Source organism: Camarhynchus parvulus, chromosome 2, assembly GCF_901933205.1.
Source record: "Camarhynchus parvulus chromosome 2, STF_HiC, whole genome shotgun sequence".
In the NCBI taxonomy this organism is placed as follows: domain Eukaryota; kingdom Metazoa; phylum Chordata; class Aves; order Passeriformes; family Thraupidae; genus Camarhynchus; species Camarhynchus parvulus.
In genome coordinates, this window is record NC_044572.1 from 23,802,286 (window position 1) to 23,823,404 (window position 21,119).

The 21,119-nt window shown below is 42.2% G+C and overlaps 1 protein-coding gene across 4 annotated transcripts in view; it reads right to left on the reverse strand.

Moving 5' to 3' along the window:
- The window catches only part of CDK6 (cyclin dependent kinase 6), a 129,749-nt gene extending 110,179 nt beyond the window's left edge, over positions 1–19,570 (reverse strand). The window contains exons 1-2 of one of the 4 annotated variants that reach the window (XM_030943577.1): positions 19,322–19,570; positions 16,818–17,304 (exon numbers count right to left, since the gene is read on the reverse strand). In XM_030943577.1, the coding sequence (XP_030799437.1) occupies positions 16,818–17,050 (233 nt within the window). In that variant the 5' untranslated portion in view covers positions 17,051–17,304; positions 19,322–19,570. Of the gene's footprint in view, positions 1–16,817; positions 17,305–18,330; positions 18,595–18,763; positions 18,819–19,218; positions 19,279–19,321 lie in introns of those variants that run through there. The other 3 variants (XM_030943578.1, XM_030943579.1, XM_030943580.1) reach the window with 3 other exon arrangements.
- Between the last annotated feature and the right edge of the window lie 1,549 nt (positions 19,571–21,119).

Sequence of the window (21,119 nt, forward strand, 5' to 3'; positions counted from 1 at the left end):
GAGGGCTGAGCACAGCGGAGCCCCTGGCTGAGGCTCGGGGGCAGCATGGCCAGCATGGCTTGGTGGCCACCAGCCAGCTCCCAGCATCAGTGAGCTGGGAGGCATCTGCTGGGAGCAAGGCAGGGATGGCTCCCATCTGCTTGCAAATGCTGCAAGGACTTACAAAGCAGTGGACATGGATTACTTAAGATCATAGAGAGCCTTAATTTGCCAGGAATTATCGCTTCATGTCTGTCCTGCTCTTACACTATTCCCTACACCAGGAACCACCTTTCTCACTTCAGAGCATAAATACTGGCTGAGACAGAAATTGTTCTAACCCTTTCTAAGCCATATGTGAATTGTTTTATTAATGTAATTATTGTAATTTCAGGAATGAGTCAAGAGACAATGAGGGCTGAAGGAGTCGGTCCTCATTGTTTTCTATTTCCATCCCTAAACTCCACAATTTACTTCTGTTGGGAGAAACAGCACAAAAATACCCCAGCTGATGGTCTTAAGCCTTTGTAGAGTTAACGAAACAGGCAATGGTGCACACCACACAGGCCGCACAGAACCACCACAGTCTAGGAAAGACTCTTCTGCGGTCAGCCTGCCTATTCCAGTGACACACTCTTTTTTTTTTCCTAATCTTCACCTTTTTCCCACCTAACAGAAACACTTACTCCTCTTAGTTCTACTTTAGTGCTTCTCTTTATTTTCAGCTTTAAAAGGCAGTCCAGGAAAAAACAAATTGTCACAAATATGAAAAGTATTTAATCATACTGGACATCATCCAAAAAGTACAATATTTTATGTGAATCTTCAGGCTCAATGCACCACAGGTATTTAATTATGGTGTCACTGAATGACCAATTTTATCAATTGCTGTATCATATAACTTCTGAACTTTTGTGAGAGTGAACAGTTACTAGTGATACTAACCTACAAAGATAATTTTTTTCACTGACATGTCCAACACATGATGGAATAGAAAGAGGCAGGAAATGAAGTAAGATTCTAAACTCAAGGACTAACTAAATTGAATAGATACGGGGAACACCTTAAGGGAATGCATGACCATAGACAGTAAAGATGTGGCTCCATTAATTTCATGGAGGAAAAAACAATCATAAAACTGTCAAGATAAGTGATTTAGGAACAAATGCCCTAAATTACAAAATAATCTATGTATTTAGGGTAATCAGTACATTTGGGAATCACTTGTTGTCCAAAGTCTCAGAGATTCTCAATGACTTCTCAATAATTTTTGATTAATATCCTAAAGCCTAAATCACAATATAAGATTGGAAGAAAAAACCAAGCTGCCTGCATTAATAAGCACTGACACAAAAGATTTACACTGAGAATGTGTAGATACTGCAGGCCACAAGATGCTTCCCAGAGTTGGAAGAAGAGAGTCTTCTTCCAAGAAGACAAGAGTCTTCCAACAGCAAATGCAGAGCTAGGAAAGATCCAGCCCTGGAGCTTTTCCTTATGGTGCACTTCAGCTTGAGAGCCTTTCCAACACCCCAGGTCCCTGAAGCAGTAGGATATTCATGAAATAAAACTCCTAAGTTATTCCAGGAAGCTGACCTCTACCATTTTACACAGGATATTAAATAGACCCCAGCTGTCTCCACTTAGAAGTGACTTAGTTCACATGTTTTATAAAGGTCCATTCAGCTGCTTTCTGAGTTATCACTTTCTGTGAAGAAAAACAAACTATCCAGTGACTTCCCTTACCTACTTTTCATGCAGGCATATCTCAGTTTTCAAACATCACAACTGGCATCTAAATGTTCTAATATAAGAATCTGTGTCTCGATTATGAAAATATTTGACTGACAAATAGCTGTCTCAAGTCCATTGGAAGAAACATACAAAGTAAAGCTTTATTTTTTGCTAAATCCAGGTAGACACAGTAGTCTTCATTTCTATGGATGCCTCTGTATGCAAGCATTTATAGTGCATGACTATGGATCTGAACACAGTACACACAATTTCACCATAGAAGGCAGAGAAGTGACATGGATTTAGATCTTTCAAAGCAAAAGAACATTTCTTCAGGCTTGTGAAAATAACAGCATTCAATATATTAGAAAAGCCATGATAAGCCATATCCATTCAGAAAATTTTAGTTTTATTTCAAGAACTCAACAGACTTTTCAAAAAAGCCTCCATTTAAAAGCTGACAAATGTTATTCCAATATTTTTGTATAAAGGATGTGCCCTGGGATGACTGAGTTCTTGAACTGAGTGACTAATCCTGATAAGAGATGGCAATTTCATGCTTGAAAGAAGCAAGATTAAAGTGATCTTGAATTCTGCAAGATCTGAAAACTTTTTAAAAGTATTAAAGTAGATACATAATTACATAATCTAAATATTCTCTAAAGCCCCTAAAATATGTATTTGTACTGCAAACAAGAGGAGAAAAAAGCCATCTATTAAAAAAAACCTAATTGTGCTGCTTTTAAATATTGATATTCCCTGTTCAGTTGTCCCTGTTGCCGCCCAGGTGAGGTTAAGCCAACAGATGCCAAAAGATGCCTGGGCTCTTTGCCACTGATATTAAGATTTATAATTTATATTTACTCTTTCCAGAACACATTTAACAAAATGTATTATTTTATTATACTTAAGAGTGAGATGGCATTTCAGTTCCATGTTCCAATTTTCAATGTCATGCAACTTTTTAAAAACCATTAGCTTTTGGGATGTTTTTTTCCCTGACTTGCCCTTATCCCCTTTCCATTTTTTCTAAGCTTTACAAAAGAAAACTGTTCACACATTTTTAAAGTGGAGGCAATAAATGTCTAACAGTCCTACTCCCATGTTACAAAATAATAATTCTCAAGTTAAATGGAGTAAAATCTTGACATTTTCATGATTTTCCTTTTCCACATATATCCAGATGTGTAATATGCATATCCAAACAGCTTATTAGAGTAGATTATTTACTTTACTACACTATATTGTTTTAGTAGATCCATAATAAACAAAACTGTTTTCAAGCCTGTTATGTCAAATTATAAAACAGACACCTCACATAAAAAATCATGGAGCATAATCTTTTAGCAGTATTGACTGACTGATGTTAATTTTGAAAGCTATTACTAGGCAACGTGGGCTGACATGTTTTGAGTTTATGGAAAAATAGAAATTCCCCCAAAATTATTCCAAGAGATAAAGGTATAGCACCCCTGCTTTACAAAAGCTCAGCTCTTGGATAATTCAGAAAGGAATGTAAGTTAGACACCAGAGTTTTCCAACTATTTGCAACTGTACAATTGTGCAATTTGCCCAAAATTAAATCGAGGCAATGAAACTATGTGCAGCAAAATTTTTTCAATAGTGACATAATAAACCCACTTAGTGGCAAATCCTGTATGAGATCAGTATGGCACAGTGAAGAGTAATGACAAAAAGAGAAACCACAACTCAAAGCTTTGAAAGGTGCTTTAAACTACTTGTAGACCGCATGAGCAGCCATCTCCAACACACATTATCAGTTACTTTTCCTCTTGTAAAGCATTAACGATTTTTGACCAAAATGGCTTCTGCTGGAGCTTAAACTTGGATGCAGGGTAAGCAGGCAATGCCCATCCATCCCAGCTACTATCAGCTCCCTTTAGCACTTTAATGCCAAACACAAACTAGAAGCAGACTGTCTGAAGCCAGTAAATTTCAGAGACCCACACTGCCCTATTACAGAAAGCGCATAAATTTTGCCAAGTGATAAAAACAAGTGCCTTGTACAAGTTCTTACCAACAATCCACATACAATAGACGTTGGTTTAAAAAAAAATTCCCCTATAATACTCATTTCATCTTCCATCTAAATTCTTGTAGTCCAAGTTACCCTCTGATTTCTATACTAACGTTTTGTTCCCCTACCCCCAAAATAATTTCCTATTTGATTTTGTGACATCTGTTACTTACTGCACAAACTCTCTACTAGCAATTCCACTTTTCACCTTCAAACTTTACGGACCGGCATTAATCTCATTGAGATTGAGCAAGCTACAGTTGGGTGGCCACCCTACACTGGAATCATAAACTGGTTTGGGATGGAAGGGAACTTAAAGATCATCTACTTCCAATCCCCCTACCATGCACCCTTCCCTAAACCAGGTTGCTCAGCTCCATCCAGTCTGCCCTTGAACACATCCATGTGGCCACCGGCAACTTTTCTGGGCAACCTGCTGAGTGACTCGCCTACCCTCACAGTAAAGAAATTCCTAATATCTAATCTCTCCTATTATCTAATTCCTAATATCTAATCTAAACCCACCCTCTCTCAGTTTGAAGCCACTCCCTCTTGTTCTGTCACTACAAGCCCTTGTGAGAAGTGCCCCCTCTTTCATTTTTGTAGGCTCCCTTCAGATACTGGAAGGACACAAGTAGATGATCCCAAAGCCTTCTTTTTTCTAGGATGAACAAACACAAATTTCTCAGCCTTCTCTCACAGGAGAGGTACTCCATCCTTCTGACCATCTCAGTGGCCCTGCTCTGGACTTGCTCCAACAGGTCCATGTCGTTCCTGAGCTGGGGATCCCAAAGCTGGATGCAGCGTTCAGGTGGGGTCTCTCTCACCAGAGCAGAGCTGAGTGGCAGAATCCCCTCCCTCACCCTGATGGCCACACTGCTTTGGATGCAGTCCAGGACATCTTTGACCTTCTGGGCTGTGAGTGCACATGGATGAGTCATGTCCAGCCTTTCATCTACCAGCACCCCCAGGTCCTTCTCCAAAGGGGTACCCTCAATCCCTCCATCTCCAGCCTGTGTTGATACTGGGGGTTGCCCCAACCCAGGTGCAGCACCAGTATTTGGTCTTGCTAAACCTCACAAGACTCCCCATGGCCCTACTTCTCAAGTCCACCTGGGCTCCCTCTAGAGTCAAAATGAGCATTTCCAGAAAGCAATTCATTGTACTCCAGCATGGGCACCAAAGATGAGTTGGATGAATTATTCTCCTAAATCACATGCTCACTCTGCACTCACTATGGGGAGACCCTAAATGACTAAGATGGAATGCACTTTTAATATTCAGATGAATAAAGTGTCTAATCAGAATTATCTCACATCCCTACCCTGTTATGCACGGCTATGTGTACCTTTTCTGAGTCCATCATGATACACTGGGGCACAGCCATAAAAACAGTGAAGAAAGTCCTTTGTCTCCCTTGAACATCGCCCATTCCTCCGAAGAGTTTAAGAATCCAATATCCTTAAACTGTCCTGCTGTATCTAGCATCCAGGAGGAGGATATAGATCAAAACAGCAGCCAGGATTTCAGTGAGTGGAGAGAGCATGGATGTCAGGGAATGATGTATGACAAAAATTGTGCTGCTGTAACTCTCTATTTAAGTACCCACCATTGCAAATCTAAGACTTTTCATATAATTCCTCTTGACTGCTGAATTTTTGAATTACTTCTTGTTTCTTAATCTCTCCATTCTAAAGTCTATTGTTATTATGTCAAGTTTAGGAACCATCCCTTTTCCAAAAAATGTCAGACTTAATTATTGTGGGCACTATGACTGTGTGTCTTGACTATTAGAATTTCTTAAATCAGCTATTGAAAGTTACTTCAGGCTATGCATAGAGGGATCTCTCTTTCTGGTACTCCAGGAAGAGCTACTTCATTGATTGTATCTCTAAGTGCTGTCCTTAAATCTTATCTACTTGTCTTTAAACTTTGTCCACTATGAACAGCGGTTAAATTGTGCTTCATGAATATTTCCACGAACTCAGATTACTTTACTGCTTCTTCTAGAATCACAGGTTCAATATCCTTTCGTTGATGTACAGGACAGCAAAAGATTATTTGCTTTTCACGACTTAAGCTTTGCTTCTGCAGAATAGTCTTGTTCACTCTCAACTTTGGGTTACTGAAAACCAAGCACTCTTTGAACTGTATTTTCTTACAGACATCACAATATCCTTTTGATTTGGGATATTCCAATATACCTTAAATGTCTTTAAATGTCTTCTAGGAAAACTCCCTCAACACTGTCATTCACCTGTCTGCCATTTATCTATATCCACAAATATCTTTCATTTTTAGTCAAACAGATTACCTGCCTCTTCTGTGCAAATCCTAACTGTTCTTGTCCTTGTACTGCCGTGATCCTCAGTTCTAGTCTCACTGCTGTATTTTTTCACTTCTGAACAAATATTTGCTTCTGAAATAACCGACATCTCTAAGCAATGTTGTATTTTGACCAAATAAAATTTAAAAGTAATAAAACCTTTTTGAGTTCTTAAGAATAAAGACAATATGAATAATAAGCAACAGAGAATTGAGAAATGCCAGGTAATGCTTTTTTTTTTTTAAACTATGCTACAAACATGAAAGCAGTAGGATGAATGGGATTCTATGCAATGAGGAGATACAGGTGTTCCGTTCTGCAGAAGTATTAACTTGTCTGGGCTCTGCCTTAAATTTAATGAGACATATCCTTCTAATTTTCAGACCATGGTCATTGATTCCAACCTGTCTGGATATGGGTATTACTGCTTTGATCAAAACTTGTTGCTCAGCATTTTATAAAAAGCAGAGATAAACAGTGAGGCAACAAATTGATTAAAGATGTCTGCGAGGAAACCACAAAGATCAGTGGGTAGGCCTATCTCCATTAACAATCTAGAAGGTTATCTAAGGATAAACAACACACTAATTAAAGTGCAGATGTTGCCTAATCTCTATGTCATAAAGTTCACAAATACAAACTATGCTGATAGATAAAGTCGGCCAAATGAGATTCACTTTATAATCTACTTCCTAACACAGAGAAGGAATACAGGTCATTGACTTTCACTGTCCTGAAAAAACCTGAAAATCAGTAATAAAGGTTCTAGAGCTATGTTAGTGAGTAACATTAGACATAAACTTCAACACAGTACAGCAAAGTCTCTAACTGTAGCTCTAGAAGCATTTGCACTAGAAGCACTTGTCCTTGAAGAAAGGACATGTACACTGCACTGAAATCACTGTATCTGTGATGCAACCTGGAATTTGAGAGATAATGTTGTACAAGAGGCCCAGGTGACAACACAGAAGCAGACATCAAGTATTTAAGAGGACACATACTGAGTTAGAGAGGAATTATTTGTGGCACAAAAAGGAAGTGTAACTAGGAGTTAAACAGAAATGCTGAATCTAATTCAGTGAAAAACCTAATGAATTGTTATACCCCAGTTTGGTGAACTCAATAGTTGAAGCATCTAAACTCTAAATAGTGAAGCCTCAAACACGCACGCTTGATAGGAACCTCTGCACAGTCTGCCTGTACTAATGCATTTCTGTTCATCTTAACATTATGACTTTATGATTTGAACAACCAAAGCTGTTTGAATCAGTGTAGCTCTTTCAATTCCCTAGTGGAAACTCGAGCCCTAAATTTGCAGCTTGATTCTTGAATTAGCTGAAAGATGTATATGCAATTCTGCCATTAGCAGCAAGTGTTAGGCTGATGACACAGATGAACAGCTAACTATGCATACTGCTTTTCAGAACATAATGCAAGAAGCAGCAGAAACTCTTCCTTCAGCTGTAATCCTCTAGTTAAAATACTGTGTGATGATGCACTATCATAAAGTCAGGGCACTTAAAGATCAGAACTGTATTTTTGAGAGAATACCAGGTGACTACAATTTATTGAAGGTCTGTCATTTATTATGAGACATATTTATATTCTAGACAGCCACAAGAGTTTTTTAAGGAAAATCATGTGCTCATCAGTGAGGGAAACTGAAAAGCAAAAATCATACAAAATACATAGTACTGTGAATCTTGAGTATCTAATTTGATCTTTAATATGCAACATAAAAAACTACTCCAATATATTTATATGATATGGGAAGGGCTAGAAAATCAAAACGCCACAAAAAAAAGTGGGAATCTTACTGAGACTTACTAAAAGGGATTAAATTTTAACTTGGATATAATGTATTTATGAGAATCCCACCATAATTCTATTTATATGTTGGATTTTATTACAACTTTATTCAAAATACTGTTGCTAGGCATGTTTTAAATATGTTGTAAATATAAGACTTTCATATCCTATGTATGTTTTTAGTATCATGGTGTTTTCAAAAAATGTATGATTCTGTATTTCTGTGCATTAAATATTTCCAATATTTTTTTGGAGAAAAGGAATTCAATTCCTTGTCACAATGAGGGAAAGTTAAATGTGACATTCAATGGCTTCAAAGCCCTCCCTTTTTATTGGGAAAGAGCAGAGTATGCAAGGTCCTCTGAGGTTGTTTCACTTCAGCAGGAGCTGTGTAGCCAAACGAGTCCTCCCCCAAACATCTAAGCACAGTCAGTACATTCCCAACTCCTACAGCCAAGTTAAAGTGAAAACGGTCTTAGTTCAGTAATGATTGAGGTGGTTTGCTCTAATCAAATTAAACCAGCCAAATGTTCTTTTCAAAGGTAACTGTCTACTCTGCAGCTGTATGCAAAATACCACATCAAATGTGGAAAAAAAAAGTGATAGAATTCTATCCTTACAGTAGAGCCCTGGCTCCACAGATGAAGAGAAACAAAAGCACCAGTGCAGCTAGGAATTACGATCACAGAAAGCTCCCAGAAATATGCTAACTTAAGAAACAGTGAACAAAGTACTGAAATTTCCAGTTTATAATTAATTGATTTCAGGGAAAAGGGAGTTCTCTGGCATTGTTAAACAGCAATTTATCACACTGACCACACTTCAAATAGATATTAAAAGACTAGCCAAAGCTTCACATAAAAGAGAGGAAAAAAAATTCATGCAGGCTTTTCCACTCTATTTCTCACTTCATTTCTCTGTTTCTATCAAAATATGTAATATTCAGCACTGACTAATATTTCAAAAGTCTAAACTCAATAGGTTTCACTTAAACTTGGTATGATTCATTTACAGTAGAACGGAGTTTTCAGTCATTAAACACGGGAAACTCCTGTAAAGATGAATTCATGTCTGAATTGTTTTTTTATTTTCTTTTATTAAGAGAAGATCAGTCACCTGTTAATGATAATCCAGAGTAATAAGCAGTCAGCGTTGGTATGAACCATTTTAACACAGCACAGAACTTTTGGTAAGCTCATAGATTGTTTGCTGGGTATGCCATGGGAAACTCACCCAAGGACAACTCTACCAATACCAGCAAATTGGCACACCCTGTATTTAGGTGTGAGAAACATTCACCTCATCCTAAAAATTATGCAAGATACTTCAGAGAATAGAAACCCATCTTCTTCTAAAACCCTAAAAAGACATCTAAAGCATCATATGAAAGAGCTTCCTACTACTCATATAAAACATTTTTTATGCTGCCTAAAGAAAACACAACTGTGTTGTTAGAAACTTAAGGCCTGATTTTAAAGGGATTATTTAGGAGACTGCTTCCTTTTTTTCTAATGATGGGACAAATTTTCAAAGGTAAAGGGTAAATAAATAAATATAAAAATCAATACAAATAATTTGGATGCAATGAGGTATTTTGAAAAGAGTTCGGAAATCAACAGTCGTATTTCCATTCTTTGACAATCATCTCATCAACAGCTTCCCAATTGGCAAATGTCAAAGGACATGATGGGAAAAAACACTCCTTGGAAAATTCTGAAAAGGTTTATTTATTAAATACAAATTCTTCAGAGTTTAAAGGTATACCTGTTAAATAATCATGCCTGCAAAATTAGAAGTATTTTTCAGATTATAAGAAGATATGAAGAACAAGTATAAGTGGAGAAATCTTCTCTCTTTTAAAAGAAAAAACACAGCTTAATTATATATGTATATGGGCACACTTACCTTCTTATAATTTGTTAGATCATTAAGAATCAACCTGTTTAACAATACTGGAAAATAACTAGATTTCATACCAAGCAAACTAAATCCTCTATATACAGAAGTTTTGGAATGAACTGCAACCTCTATTTTCTTTACTGTTACAAAACTTCATAGACTAATTTTAAAGCTTCAGAACCAAATTACATCACCTAAGAATTATTACAATGACAAATAATCACTCGATGTCAAATTCATGTTACTACTCTGTCAGGATAGTTATATTACTTATTCTGCATGATTAATTTTAACTTCTAATAGAAATATTCTCCAGAAATAAGGCTTTAATCTAATACATTAATAAGAATCAGTATCTGTGATTTGTACTCTGATGTATATTGTCCCTGAACTCTATCCAGAAAGATGTTTTAAAATTCAGTGCATTCTTAGCATCATAGCTATTTCTATTTGATTATGCACTTAGACCTTTGCTAAGCTTCAAACAATAGATTAAATCCCACCAAGCCCACCCGAGTGACTTAGTGCTTTGCTGAGTCACAGACTTCACGTCCAGCCTGCTCTCTTTTAAACCCTAGGATAGCAAGCAACTTTTCTTCTCCCTGCTCTGCTCCACACTTCAGCCAGAAGTGAGTACCATGAACCAGACTGGAAAGGCCCAATGAATCTACCCTGGCCCTTGTCTGTAAGTGTGGATTATCCTCTCTCCTGCCATCTAAACCTTTTCAAGGCTCAGTTTTGAATCCTAGACCCCACTCCATTCCCTGGAAGTCACAGCCTGCCATCAGCAATGGTTATGGTGGAAGAAGTTGGTTTTCCCTTCCTGGCAGGACCCAGCAAGGCTAAATATCTTCAACAAGAGCACAGGCATAATCATTCACAGATTTAAAGAAGGAAGAAAGCACTGGACATAATCTAAAATGACTAACATTTACTCATACAAAGACTGGAAACATGGTTTTTGTAAAAAACTTAAGATTTAGAATGTGATAGAATACTTTTTTAAATGGTCTTGTACTCATTCCAGAAACTGAACTTCCTAAGGTTCAGAAGTCCATTCCATACTCAACCCTTCCTTCCTGACATGCTCTTATCTTGTCCTGTTTCTGCCAGATCATGTATTAAAACTAAATAATCACATCCATAACTAACAAACAATTCATATGATTGGCAAGAATATCCTTGTCTTCCCAGTACATGTTCATTCTGTGGACTGTAAGGTTGCAAGCAGATGATGACAGGCCAGCATTCATGTTCACTCTCTGCCCAACGTCCTCTGACAACAAATTCCTCCAAGACCTATGTGCTGTGTTCAGTGGCAACCATATCATTCCCCTTTGCCCTCCAGCCACCAGAGAAGCCAGTATTTCCAGTCCCTGCCTCCCTAAGACCTTTGCAGTGTCACTTGCAGTGGCCAGTCAGTACAGGGATGATCTCCCTTGCCTTCTGACCAAAACTGCTCCCCGGCCTGGAAATGCCTTTCCCTGGCCAAGGCACTTCCCGTCGTCACATCTGCCTTGAACATGATCCTGTTTGTGTGAGACTAAAACTGACTCTGAAGCTCATTCAGTTTTTCCTTCCCATTACTCATCCACCATTTCTACCTCAGCTGAGATTCATGTGCCACACAAATACTTGGCAAGTTTCAAGTTTAGTTTCTTCTGCTCCACTCCATCCCTGCATCTTATTTCACTCTTTCTGTTTGCAAGACAATCTTTCTAACTAGCGATGCAAAGATCACCATTTCTTTGTCTCTACGCCAGATGTCATATTGAGTAATGCTACACAAAAATAAATTGTATCACACAATACAGCACACTGCTGATGTGCAAGAATGACCTCACAGACTAGAAGTTTAACATAAGCTTGGCAGAAAAAAGAAGGAAGGAAGCAGAATTCACTAGAGACAAACACCCCCTAAAATAGAAATGTTTCACTTGACAGGATGGAACATCTCAATGATTTTGAGAAGATCATCCTTTCAACTTATTAACAGCACAGCAATAAAGCCAGAAGCCAACATCAGCATCACCAAAAATCAGAAAGAGAAATAAAATTAGCTACTGCCTTCTGAAATTTTTCCCTCTGTATGCTTGCCCATAATTTCAGTTTAAAAACAGGAAAAAAAGCAAAACAAATACATGTTCAAATTGTCATGCAAAAGGTTAACTAGGTATTGATGATCTGCTACTGATATGTCCTGAATGCTCTACCAGGTCAGACAGGAAACTTCAAGACACTTACAAAAATAGCTTCTAAGTACAAGGAAATTTTAAGCTCCAAGCCATTTGTACACTTCTGGGACCTCTGAGCAAGGTCAAGTGCTGATCTTTATGTCAGCATATGCAGGGATGGGGAGTGATGCGTGTGCCAGCCTCTCCCAACACTCAGGGGGCCTTGCCAAGGCAATCAGCTGAGGGGCTCCACCAAGCACTCAAGTGCAAACCAAGAGTATGGACAGTATGGACCACAGGATTGCAAAAGCAAGGAAAAAGCAGCATGACATGACTGCTGTACTACAGTCAGCAGCTTACAGTGCCATTTATAGTTCAGTGGATATAAAATAACATAAAAACTTGAACATGGCATAATTGTGTAAATAGTCATAATTACTGTGTTTGCCCCCACTGATTTGTACACAAAAAAATGAGGAATAGATTCAGACTTCCAGGTGGATCATTCTATTGAACCTAAGTCAATTAGCTGGGGCACATATTCTGCAAAGTATCAGGAAAGAGAGAATCAAGACATTTATTTCTTACATGGTTATGATCACTTTGAATGGCACTTACTTACTCTCACACTTACCTTTGAAACAACAACCCAGACTAGACTATATTTTAACAGGTCATATTCAATATAATTTCAGCTATTTAAATAATGAAAGTTATTAAACCATGAAAATACTGAAGAAGTATTTATAAAAGAAAAGTTATGAGATAGGAAGCAAAAATATACAGCTTAGCATTTTTGTTCAATTTGCTTATGGCTTAATGCTATTAAAACTGTTAAACAGAAATATAAATATGATAGAAAACAAGCATGCCAAGAACTACAGTAGTCTGCCTTGCATATCACCTTCCCAGAGTGCAAATTCACAGTGTGATGATGACTAAGATATGGGGGAAATTATTCATCTGATTACCAGCAGGAGAGAGATAAAATGAATGTAAGATACAGCTGAATTTAGCATTATAATCACAAGAAGAATTTTTACAGATATCTTGCAGCAGGGTTTTACACACAGGAATTTCCTGAATCTAATATGTCATTTATTCCTGGCAAAGTCTGTTCTTTATCGACATATATTTCATTTTTCCCAACTAGAACAGCACTAAGCTGTGAAACTGCTGGACCAACTTTTGCCAGATTTACCTACTGTATCTAATAAAGTTTTATTCAAGCATTACATCTGAAAGGTGAGCTAGAGGAGCACCTTGATCATCCTACCAGCTACAAGGGACTTTTCCAAGCCCATGACATAGCTATTTTCAGATTGATTTACAGTAAGTTTTGCTCTTGAAGATTCTATTTTTAACTTTGTTTTGTGAAAATAAACAGAATAAAGTAAGGTGTCCTGTCAGAGAGGAGCTCTATAAAAAGGGTAAATGTGAACAGGAAAGGATTTTAAGCACATAGCAATTATTTTAACTGTCTTTTCCCTATGCCTTTCTATACACTACTCTTAACAGTCTTAAAAATTTAGATCAGTCCTCCTTATTTCCATTACAGTACAGAGATTTTCATAACCATCACTGTTCAGATGAAGATTATATTTCCCTTTGATGTTTTTCTTGCACTTGGAACAAAGAAACACAAAACAAAGCTCTCAAAATTAGCAAGCAGTAGCATGGAAAAATATGATAAATATTATGTTTAAAATTATTCTGGGCTATTTAGACATCTCTCCCTTATGGAGAAAATTCTCTTCCAGCCCTAGTACCAAGCACTGGAAACCAGTTTTGGCTCTAATTATTTCTCAGAGGAAGTGATTCTACAACTGTTAGGACAAACCTGGGCTGGAGGAGCACTGCTAGTTCTGAATCCTGGTTCTATGACCAGCAAAGCCACGGAGCTCTCCCTATGCCTACAAAGTACTGCGCCTTTCCTTACCAAATTGCTCTTCACATTCAACTCCACTTCAGGGCAACAGAGAAGCCCTGGACTACTGAAATCCCTACTGCACTCTCTGGAGAAGCCCAGAGGTGCCATCTGAGTTGAAAATGACACTCAGCCTGAGCTCATGTGGCCTGTGATCTCTGCTGTCAGCTGATGCCAGAGCACCTCAGCAGACCACAGGGCCTGTGCAGCTCACCTGTACAAAGTCTGTCTGAATCTTGACTCACTGCATGGCTGCTGGTTTGCATTGAGCAACTCATGGATCACACATGCCACTACTCAGAGGTAACAGATACAACACAGTATTTACAGTTCCAGCATAGTTCTCTCAGGCTAGCTGCTTGTAATATTTAGAAAAAAACTAGAGGTCCTCTCAAAATCAAAAATATTTGGTTTAAAATTTTTGTGCTGTTATCTCAGTGCTGTGAAAACAATGTACATTTTAATCCAGTATGCAGACAATGCATTTGGAATTATTTGTATTTATTAGCCTGGCCATGATATCAGTTTCCAGAATGCATGCCCAAACAATCAAAATATTTTGATCATATATGTTCAATAAGTAAGTACAGTTAGATCAGCTGCTTAAAATTGCAGAACTTCTTTTATAGTATTTCCTTTTCTGAGTATATTTACATAACACCAAAATAGACGTTTAATATCAATAAATTGCAAACTCTTCTACTGGGCCATTTAAATGTTTTCAAATAATTTTTCCATTTGAAGGATACGATTCTGGTCCCTCCAGAGGGCTCCTTATCTGCCCTACAGGTTAAAAATACGGACAAAGGACATGAATAATAAAATGCGAGGAATAGCATTCCTCACATTTTAGAAGAGATAATGTTTGAAATTGCTTATCTTCTGCCTTTTTGTGGAAAAAGGTGTGCAACCAATGTCCCAAGCACCCTGATGCATTACCAGCCAGCCCCTTGTGTCTCAAATGCTGCTTATGGCAAAAGGCACAGGCTTCACAACACCACTATGAGGACCTGAAACACACTTTCACAGATTTTTATATTAAAATTACATTCTCATATTGCTGGTTGAAATACTCACTGCTTTGCAGAGAATTAGTTTTCATTCAAGCTTGTAAAAATATTTGAAGCTTCAATGTATTTATGCAATGCTCTGTTGAGATGCGACTGCACTTAGATCAAGCAAAAGAAGCCTGCAGTTGCATAGACAGTTCATCAAATAGCTCTTTGGAAAACAAGAACTCCATTTCAATCACTTAGCTGCATTCGAGATCAGAAAGCTCTTAAAAAGATCTTTTACATCATATGGAAAGATGTTAATGGTAGAAAAAATCTTAAGTATTATGTTCAATTATTCCCAAACAAGATTTAGCTTTCAAATATATCAATGCCTAAGCCTGGACAACTAAATCCTCATTTTCTCCCATAAACTGAGGGGCTGCATTTCAAAGATCCTGACAACTCCCAATTATTCCTCTACTGCCAAGGACCAACTTTGTGTGTGCTCCTCTAAACCAAGTCACTTGATTCAGTGATCAAACACAGGATGCCCATATTTGAAGTATACTGACTAAGCCTCTGCCATTACTAGGTGCCAGCCAAGATAATGGTTATTAACTGAATTGTGGATTTGCTTGATGAGCAAAGAAGTGTGAGCTGCAGCCTGTGTGTCCCATTGCTCACTAAAGTGAGACTGATGACACGCACTCCATGATCAGCATTTCAGAATACATATACTCTGCCTAATCGGTTTTGACATAAAGGAGACTGTTACATTATACTGCCCTGAAATGAACAAAAGTGAATTTGTCTCTAGCAATTGACTTTCATAACTTATATATTATTCTCTGTCTCATCTTTCCTCTTGCGCAGAATGAACACCCTCTGATCTCAGACCCTACAAAACAGGATGATTACACGTGCAAGGCATTTTGAAATTCACCTGTGAGTTCAGAGTATCTATTTCTCTAAGACTGAAAGAGTTTTGGTGTTAGTGAAGTACAGAAATGTTTTCCTTTTGCTGTGTAATATGCATGTAAGTAACACAAAGAATGGAAATACTCTTGCTAATATAGCACCACCAGCAAGATGCTGACCAGTTTCATTGTGAGTATCTGCAAAGTAAAACTTACTTCTTAAAGTTCATAATTTTAATAAAAGACACTCACAGGCTGCTGAAGGTTTCTAGCTACAGAAAAATGTACGAGGTTACAGTAGGGCTAGCTTTATCATTGAGAACACAGGCCATTTATCCAGGATTTATGCCACTGACACAACAGAAAGGACATCCTGGGGCCACTGCCACCATTTTGTGAGCAAGGTCTGACACCTGTACTTTTGCCCTCTTGGTAGCAGAATCAACAGCTCGTGGTGAAAATTAGTACCAAACAGTACTCAATCCCAAGGCTGCTTGAAAAGCTTGAAGTCTTAAGCTGTTGCTTCTTTTTAACACCATAATCTACAGTTCTCCATAAAAGCACCTAAAAAGGCAGAATGTACATGCCACTACTACTCTCATTCTTGCAATTTCTATAATGAACAGAGCTGGTAAAAATCAGCTGCAGCTGGCAGTACTAATAGGTCAAACAAAACCAGGGAGAGGTTGGGTTTTTTTCATTTTCTCTCATGCCTGAGGAAATAGTATATATATGGGCTTCTTGCCCATCCATTCCAACACTTAAATCACACACCTATGCCTCTGGAGATGGGTGTTTGTGTGTGTGGGAGGCAATGCACAGGGATGAGGTGAGGTCTGGCAGGCAGCACCATGGCCTGTTGAAACCTCAAACCACACTTCATGCACACAGTTTATGCTCACTTCAGCCACAAACCCGAACCAGTGTCCACTCCATTTATGCCCCCAAACTCTCGCTCACCCAACTCACATACTGTACCCAGGACCTCACTGATCAGGACAGGGGTCCCACTTCCTCACCTGACCACGTTGGGGTGTTCGAACGTCTCCAGGTGCCTCAGAACTGCCACCTCTCGGATAGCGGACAGCGGCATCCCCTCCTCGCTGGTCTGCACCCGCACCCGCTTCAGCGCAACAAAGCGACCTCCGTTCTTCAAGTCTCGGGCCTTGAACACCTTCCCATAGGCTCCTTCCCCAATCTCAGCCACACATTCATACTGCTGGTCAGCCAGGTTTGTGCTGTCCTTATCCATGCTGGCACCAGTCCTCTTCCTCCTCTCCAAGTGCCCCGAGGTGGCTCTCAGTCTCACTTACTTTTCGAAAACCAGTACTTTGCTGGGATGCAGACAGGCCACGCACTTGGTACCTCTGCCAGAGAGGCAGTAGGAAGCTCCTGCCCTCCTGTTCTTGTTCCTTTTCTGTACTGGCCACAATGCGCCTCCGCTTTTGGCCACCAGGAATTATCATACAGTCTTTGGGAGCATTGCCTGTGTAAAGCCAAACAAATCTGGAGGACAAACCAAGCAAAAAAAGTGAGTTTAGTTTAGTTTAGTTTACTTCATGACTCTGCATTGTTCAAAACCTGCTAAAATTAAGCTAATACAGATATGCAAAGCAAAATCATGGTGGAAAGGAAGATGCGAAGCATGAGGGTGACATATGTATCAACGTTCTGGAGCGGCTGATACACTACAAAGTTATCACGGTCTGCGCAGAAGGCTAGGTAGGCATTCGGCTACAGAGCAACAGCATCCTGAGGGGTTTTACTGAGAATGGGCTGCCATCCCCATCACCCGTGACACATGGGTGATGGGGATGGCAGAACTAGCTAGGCATGTGTGAGAGGAAGTGTTCCTCCAAGAATTTATGTCAGGATTTCAGGACTCAAAGTTTTCTTCATTTAACGCGGTGGAGTCCTGGATATGTATTTTGGTATATTACTGACACTTGCTAGTAAATAATAGCATTTTGAGGTTTCGGCCTTTGTCTGCTCTCTTCTGTGCTAAGCCCTTCATGAACAGATCATGAACACATCGCAAGAAACAAAGCACCTGTGGAGACGCGAAATACATGCACACTTAGATGGCAATAATATGTTATGAAGCACTGTGTGCCAAAGTAGATTTAGAAATATGCACTTTAGCAAACTTACTAACAAGCAAGAGTACTGGCTGTGGATACTGCTACATGTGTCACTGGCAGCTCTTTGCAAAGCAGCATGGTGAAAGACATCTTCAGGAACAGCATGCTCTGCTGCAGAGTGCATGAGGCTGCAGAGCAGAAGCACTTCTGCATCCAGTTTCATCCACTTTCTGCAGGACTGGGCAAACCTTCTCCCCTCACAAAGCTCCTGATCAATTCCTCCCTTCCCCCTGACCCTTGTTAACACAGCCATACAGTCATCTCCAGGATTGTAGCCCTGTCCTACACCACATTTTTACCGCGCTAGGATGAATGAGTCCCAGATAGGTGAGTCGGGGAACCCTTATGTGGAATTCAAGCACAAAGCGCGAGGGCTATTCCGCACACTTACGCTGATCTTACACCTCAGCTGGAGATGAAAAGCGCAACCTGAAGGAAACCTGCGCCCACTGCTCAACCCTTCTCCTCGGCTGCAGCCGGAGGCGGCTCCCTGCCTCGCCGGCTTCAGTTCCCAGCACAGGTGCCACGGCACCGCATCGCACCAGCCACCGGGCAGCCCTGCGTGCCCCGCCTGCAGCATCACTGGGCGACATCGAGCGTGGGCCGCCGTGGGGGGCCCCCGGAGCCCGGTGTGCGGGGGGACCCCAGCCCGAGCCCGGTGTGCGGGGGACCCCTGCCCGCCCGGCGCCCCCGCCGCGGCCGCCCGCGCCCCCTCCGGCCCCGCGCCGCGGCAGGGCGCCCCCGAGCGGCGGGCAGCGGCGGCGCGCGTGCGTGGCGGCGGGGCCGGCGGGCCTCTGCCCCGGCGCGGCCGCGTGGAAACTTACCCGTGCTCGCCCTCCCCGGGCACGGCGGGGCACCGGAGCCGCCCCCGGCCGCCGCTGCCCCCGCCGCGCTCCCCTCCGCGGGCGCCCCGCAGGCGGCGGGGGTGGCGGCGGGGACACGCGGGGAGCCGCGTCCCCGCGCTTCCTCTCAGTGGACGGGGCGGGGAGGGGGGCCCGGCTCCGCTGCTCGGCAGGACACAGAGGGACCCCCCGGCGGCTCCCCCTGAGGGCACCCCTTCCCCCGCGGGCCCCTCCGCGCCCCCGCACCGACCCCGAGGCGGCTGCGGCGGCACCGCGGGGGCGCTGCCCCGGCCCGGCCGCCGAAGGGACGCGTCCGCGGTGCCGCCCGCGGGGAGGGGGGGTGAGCGGCGTGGGCTCCCGGGCCGGGCGGGGAGGGGACGGCGTGTGGGCCACGCCGCGGGGCCGGGTGCGCGGAGCACATGGGCGCCCCGCGTTACCTGGTGTGCGCCACGGCCGCCTGCACCGCCACCACTTCCCCAAATAATCCTCAGCCCCGGGGGGGGGGGGGGGGGGGGGGGGTGAGTCCTCTCTAACACAAACCTCCCATTGAGCGAGGCGGGGTGGAGAGCCGGCCCGGGGTCTGCCCCTTCACATGGCGATGTCTCCGGCAGGTCCCGGCAGCGGCCGCCCGGGCCACACAGGTAGCTGATCCGCGGCTCGGCCGCCCTCGGCTCGCATCCTCCTGCCGCCGCCGCCGCCGGGCTGCACCTTGGCGCAGAAGGAGCTCGCACTCGTCCCCCAGCCCGCTCCTCCCGCCCCCACCCTGCCCGGGGAAAAGGAAAACGCGAAATAAAAATCGCGGCCGGCGGCCCCCGGGGAGCTGCAGCGCCACGATCGCAGCCCCGCCGGCCGCAGCCTGCGGCGCGGGGCTCGGGCACCGGCCCTCGGCGCCGCCGCCGCTCCGCCGCTGCCCCGGAGCTGCGCTGCCGCTGCTCGCTCGCTCCCCGGCCTCTGTTCTGCCTGGGAGCAGCAGCAGCTTGCTGCCTTTTTTTTTTTTTTTTCCCTCTCCTCAACTTTTTTTTCCCTTGCTTTCCCACGCTGGCTGAATGTGACTTGACCCCGTTTCAAAAAGTTTGACATAGTGCTTCAACATTTCCGCATTCCTCCCCGACTACAAAGGCCTGCAGCCGCCTCCTTCTGCTTTCTGTCTCTGCTCTCTGTCTTCACACTCAATGAAATCCTTCATGTGCCCCTGCCAAAGGCAGCCGCATACCGCAAGGGTCGCCGCGAGCGCCGCGGCCAGGCACGGCCCGGGGCGAGCGCCCCAGGGGGTCCCGGCAGGGCCCGGCCCGGCCCCGGCCCCGGCCCGGCCCCGCCGCGCTCGGCGCTGCACGGGCGCGGGCTCAGCCGGCTGCGGCAGCACTGAGAGCCCTGACTCATTCCTAGAGCTCAGCGTGCGAGGCGCTGGGAAATAACCCTTTTGGGGTTTCTGTTTCTCCCCCCTCGCCGCCCTCATCATGGGAAAGAAATATTTAAATTTTGTCCCCTCCAAAAAACCGTGAATTCTTCTGTGCTTTTTTTCTTTTTTTTTTTTTTCTTTCCCTTCTTTTTTTTTTTTTTAATTTTTAAAAAATTATTTGCTACTTTCCATTCACAGTCAGCGCAGAGCTCCGGCAGGAAGTAAGCGCCCGTGAATGCTTTCGGGAAGCATCAAGAAACTTCGTTGTTGAAGAACCCAAAGTCTTTGCCCCGACAGAATTGCTGCTGGAGATGCACGGGGCAGGGGGCCAAGGAGAGCAGGATGTGTGAGGAGTAGGTTGCACCGGCAGCCTGTTTTCTGATGCAGAGAATATTCTGTATGGACCCAATTCCTGCAAATACTGAAATTCACCACAGCGAAAAATAAAGAAAAAATCACAAAACAAATATCAATCAACTCTGTCTCCATGGGGAAAAAGCATATGGCCTAGTTCCCAGTTCTCCCAGCGGGTACCCTACCCTCTAGCGCATGCTTTTCTGGACCTCAAGGATGATTATGATCCAGCTCCTGAACCACCTCATACACTGGTTTAACTGGGAAGGAGTGGACCCAAATCCCCTTTTACAGTGAGAAGTGTAATTTAACAAAGTGGTTTTATAACTACAAAAAGTGTATGTCTAGAACTTGGTGCTCTACACTGATTTAGAATAACTATATCTATATCTATATCTATCTATCTATCTATCTATCTATCTATCTATCTGTCTATCTATCTATCTATATAAAATACAGTGCAATTGAAAATAATCCATATCATAAAAGATGCATATAATTACTCCAGCTGGACTCACAGTGCAAACCAGCATATATGAAATTGTATAGGTTAAATAAAAACTGACTTCGAAACTGACCCCAGCA